The 5083-nt window shown below is 38.8% G+C and overlaps 1 protein-coding gene across 1 annotated transcript in view; it reads left to right on the top strand.

Annotated features, from left to right (window-relative positions):
• The window catches only part of LOC106308725, a 6009-nt gene extending 5554 nt beyond the window's left edge, over window positions 1-455 (top strand). Inside the window, exon 3 of the mRNA XM_013745853.1 lies at window positions 427-455. Coding sequence (XP_013601307.1) covers window positions 427-455 — 29 coding nt within the window. The remainder of the gene's footprint in view (window positions 1-426) is intronic.
• Window positions 456-5083: the final 4628 nt, after the last annotated feature.

Here is a 5083-nt window from a genome sequence, read left to right as displayed (position 1 = left end):
ATAAGCTACCGGAAAAGTACAACTAACGGCGAGATGAAGCAAAGGTGAAAACCCTAATCTAGCCGCCAAGTGTTAGTTAGTGATTTCGGATCCTCTTCTCGTCGTCTCTCCTTTCCCTTATATAAACGTCCTGATGCCTCGTCCTTGACCTAATTTACGCCATCTTGGTGGGCCTCCTCTGCTGGGCCGAGAAGCCCGTAGGCGTCTGAGCAGCCGCTGAGCCGAACGTACTTTAGTCGATGATGATCAACTAAAGTACTCAAGAGTCAAGCCGAGAGACCTGACTCTCTAGCCGACCGATCGAGCCGTCGCTCTTCCTAATTCGGGCCAGGCCTTCCTATTCCTCGGGCCTTATGGGATGGTCAAATCCATCCTCTACTAAAGGATTAGGACAACAGAACAACATAGCTCACCTGGCTTGAGCAGAGAAGGAGTGCACCACCACGACGCCGTAGAGGTATGTGAAACCAACCGCCGCCACCCACCGTCGTCTCTTCAGAAGCCACAGAAGCGCTGCAGCTAACCATCTGAGAAACGGTCCATTATGCCCGAGACAGGATGACGAGACCAACGGGTAGATCCAAAAATTGGAAATCGATCTGAACCCGAGCCCTAAAATCCGAGCTCCACCGACGAATCCACAACCAACCACCGCGTCTAGACTCCAGAATAAGTACATCGCCGCCGATTAGAACCTCTTCGCGAGCAGAGGGCTTGACCGAAGAAGATGCCCGGAACCAGAAACCAGAGCAAGACGATAGTGGAGGGAGGCGACAGAGGAGCAAAGCAAGACTGAGATGACAGAAAGGGGATGCGTCCGGCGACGGCGTGCGCTCAAGCGGCGGCTGTCTGCCGGAGCTACTGTTTTTCTTTTTTGTGGTCGAGAGGTTTTTGAGGATAAGGATAATTAAGTTTTTGTACGTAACAAAAATATTTTCACGGTAATATTTTATATGTAGCCAAAGAATACCTTAAGACAATGGAACGAGAAACACTGTCGAATGCGGTGGAGAAAAGAGATTTAACGGCACCGGGGAGCGAACGAGCTGCCATTTTATTATTTCGATATTCGAATACTTGTGATGTAACAGGGTATGTATGCTGACCGAGAGCTTAGCTTTTAGCTACCGCAAAAGACGTTATGTTCTTCCCGAGTAAACAGATAAACAATCCTTTTGCAGTAGCCGTCGGTGCTAAGCCGCCGTCAGAATCTCCGGTGATGTTTTTGTGGGAGTCTTTATTTTATATACACAACGGCCCATGAGTTTTCTCATGATGTGGATGTGGGCCCATGAATTGTTGCCAAAGTTTACTGCGGTGGTAGACTGTGAAATGTACGTTTACAAGAAAGAACATCCTATGCTGACTTTATTGTATTGAAACAATGCAACACATGAAAGAGTGTCTCCCATCATTTGATCTCGAAAATATTACATTGAAGGTTAATTTTTAACTTTCATTTACATTTCGACCTACTTTGTACTCTCTCTCTCTCTCTCTCTCTGATGACATCCATCACTTCTCTCTTTTATTAATTCGCTTGAAGCTTTCATTCAAAGGCGACTGTAGATCCGTGAGCATCAACGACGACACGTTAGCCATTATATCTCCCTGATGTCGTAACCTGAAGAGACTTAAGCTTGGAGCTTGCCGTGAGCTCACACCGACAAAGGTATTGCTTCTTTCTCTGACGATTGCAAAATTAAAGATACTATCTTGTGGACCTTTGAAGCTTTTCAGATATTCAGGTGACTAATTATAAAAGACGTCCTCATAAGAAGAAATTGTCCACAATTGCTACTAACCACGCTTCACTAACCACAAATTGTCTTGCATACAATGTCTACAAATGTCGACGATGCTCCAACCATGAAATACAATACTAGCCACCTGATACCTAACAGCTTTATAACCAATTTTCTGACCACATCAAATAAGTTTTAAAACTATAAAAAAAAGTTTCGTACCCACAGTTATAGCAATTGTAATGACTAGTTCTAAGGAAGTGATGACATCTTTAGTTTCAATTACCTTGTTAATGACCACACCTACACAGCTACAATATGATCCTGCCACAAATGTCTGGTCACGAGACTCCTTCCAATAAAAGATATTTCATAGCCAAAGAGTATAAAGGCATTCAGGGGATAGAAGTTTCATAAATTAGATAGAAAGTACACCTCCAGTGGAAAGTGTCTTTACTGATCAAACAAACGGTACTTGCATCAAATGTTAACAAAAATTGGAGAATAAACAAGTATTTTCGATACAAAAGATCTGATTATGGTCGGTGAGATATGCTGATGATTTTTATACTATGAACGTGTCTCTTACCAACAAAACAGGTGACATCGTACAAACGATGAGCTTTTCCATTCAATTATTTTGTGCCCGGACACATACAAGATCAAGATCCAAAAATTTGGATCGCTCTAAACAATTCATTCATAATTTATTTTCAATAAAGTCATCTTTTATTTTCTTGTTAAAGAAGCAGCAACATTTACTATGCTTCATTGTTCAAAACACCCTTACTAAAACTCAAACTGATCATTTCTATGTGTAGTGGTTGATTCTTTGTATAGGGCAAAATTCTAATTTTACTTCAAATTTGATACTACTTTTTAAATTTACATTTATACGATAAATGTTTAATAATGATTTATATAAGTTTATAAATCCAGTTTCACTTCCTAAATACTAAATCATCAACAATAATCAACAAACCATATACTCAAATATTAAAATATCTTTAATTGAATGTATTTCTGAAAATTAATATCCAGTTAATGTATTTCAAACAAATTCTTGTTGCATGTGATTATCCATCTGACATCTGGAAACACGTGTGCTGACACTAGGTATACATATCATAGTCAGCATGGCACATGTCACTTTAATATTTTGTCCTTTTCTTCAAGTGGTTTATTTTACCGACCTCATTTCTCCTATAAATAGTACTTTGTGCTTGCTGTAAAAGAATATAGATGGGATCATCTTTTATCTTCTGACGCATTCTCTCACATACAAAATAATAATAAGAAAGTCATATTCTCCCTCTCTCGTAACTCTCCATAACTCTCCACTAAAATACAAAAGTAAAAAGCAAAAGCAAATATATTATTATAAAGTCTCTTCAACTCTTTATTTCTAACACGTTATCAGCACGATACTCTGACCAACTGAGGCTTATCAATCCGAAAGTTCTTAAAACAGCCGAGGTAATGTTTAAATTTATGTATTTCAATATACTTAATTTATTTAAATTTTATTATTATTTCGGAGTGAGAGGCTGGACCTTCTCCGTTTATTTTTCGGGATGATAGGCGCTACCTTCCCCGACTGATCGTTATGGTAGGCTATGCCTTCACGATCAGAGAAACACGTGGTAGGCTTTGCCTCCGTGAATAAAAATAAAAGGTCAAAAATGGTAGACTAAATCTCCTCGGACCTTGAAATAAGTAAAAGTCAAAATGGTAGACCATGTCTCCTCGGACTTTGAAAATGATCAATATGGTAGTTTATGACTCCTTGGATCATGTGGTAGGCTGAGCGTCTCGATTTTATTTATGCTATTTAAATTTCTGCAATTTAAATTTATGCAATTTAAGTTTATGCTTTTATTTTATGCCTTTGATTTTTGCATTTAAATTATGCATTTAAATTATGCATTTAAATTCCCGTTTTTACTATATTTATAATATTATTCTATGAATACAGTTATCATGTCGAATTTGACAAAGCTCGAAATTAATGCCCTGGATATTACGGGAAATAATTATATGACCTGGGCAGTGGGTGCAAAAATGCACCTGAGAGGAAACGGGCTTTTGGAAACCATTGATAGTTCGAGAACGGTGTCGGATGAGAAAAAGGCTAAAGCCATGATATTTTTACGACACCACATCCATGATGGTTTAAAGGATGAATATATTACGAAAGATGATCCTTGTGACCTCTGGAAATCTTTAAAAGAGAGGTTCGATCACCAGAAATATGTAATCTTACCGAAAGCTAAACACGAGTGGATCAATCTCCGGTTCCAGGATTACAAAAGTGTTAGTGAGTTTAATTCTGCGATGTTTGGAATTACTTCGAGGATGATGTTATGTGGAGAGAAAATAAGTGATTATGATATGATCGAGAAAACTCTCTCCACATTCCATCCTGAAAATGTAATCCTGCAGCAACAATACCGGGTGAATGGATATATCCGTTACTCGGAGTTGATGCAAGTCCTCCTTGTAGCGGAGCAGAATAATCAACTCGTGACTTTAAACCATCAAGCTCGTCCCACTGGATCTGCTCCATTCCCAGAAGCGAATGTTGCATCATCCAGTTATGATTATAGAAGAGGACGAGGTCGTGGACGTGGTGGAAACCGTTATCATGGTTGTGGAAAAGGACGAGAAAGAAGATTTCATCCCTATGATGAAAGAAATAATAAAGACTTCCACGAAAATGAAAGGAATGAAAAAGGCCAGGATGATAACAGGCAAACGGGAAAGGTTTGCTACAGATGTGGCATAAAAGGTCATTGGGTACGTAACTGTCGTACACCAAAACATTTAGCCGATCTGTATAGAGAATCCCAAAAGGGAAAAGAGAAAGGAAGAGGTGAAACAAACTTCATCTCTGATGAACCTGGGCCACCATCCTTTCATGGTTTAAACCGATGATACTCATCTCGACATATCAGATTTTCTGGTTGAGCCAGAGAGTATCGATGAGTGATATAAATCGATGTGATATAAGTAGACTGTATTATAGTATCTATATCTTTTGTTGTAAGATTTAATGTTATGTTTCATGTTTAATGTTTAATAATATATGTTTTATATTCAGAAAATGCCAAACTTTGAGACTATGGATGGAGATTTGTGTTTGGCAGAAAGTACGTCAACGCACACGATAATTAAAGATAAGAAATATTTCTCTAGTCTCAAAATAAGAGATTACGCTGGAAGCGTAAGTACAATATCTGGTAATGCAAAGATAATTATGGGCTCTGGAAGAGCGAAATTTTCAATGCCAGGGGGAACAATATTTGAAATAAGTGATGCATTGTATTCCCCCGAGTCTC

This window comes from Brassica oleracea, chromosome C8 (assembly GCF_000695525.1).
Source record: "Brassica oleracea var. oleracea cultivar TO1000 chromosome C8, BOL, whole genome shotgun sequence".
NCBI classification, from domain to species: Eukaryota; Viridiplantae; Streptophyta; class Magnoliopsida; order Brassicales; family Brassicaceae; genus Brassica; species Brassica oleracea.
The sequence above is the reverse complement of the archived record's forward strand: the minus strand, read 5'-3'. Positions and strand labels throughout refer to the sequence as shown.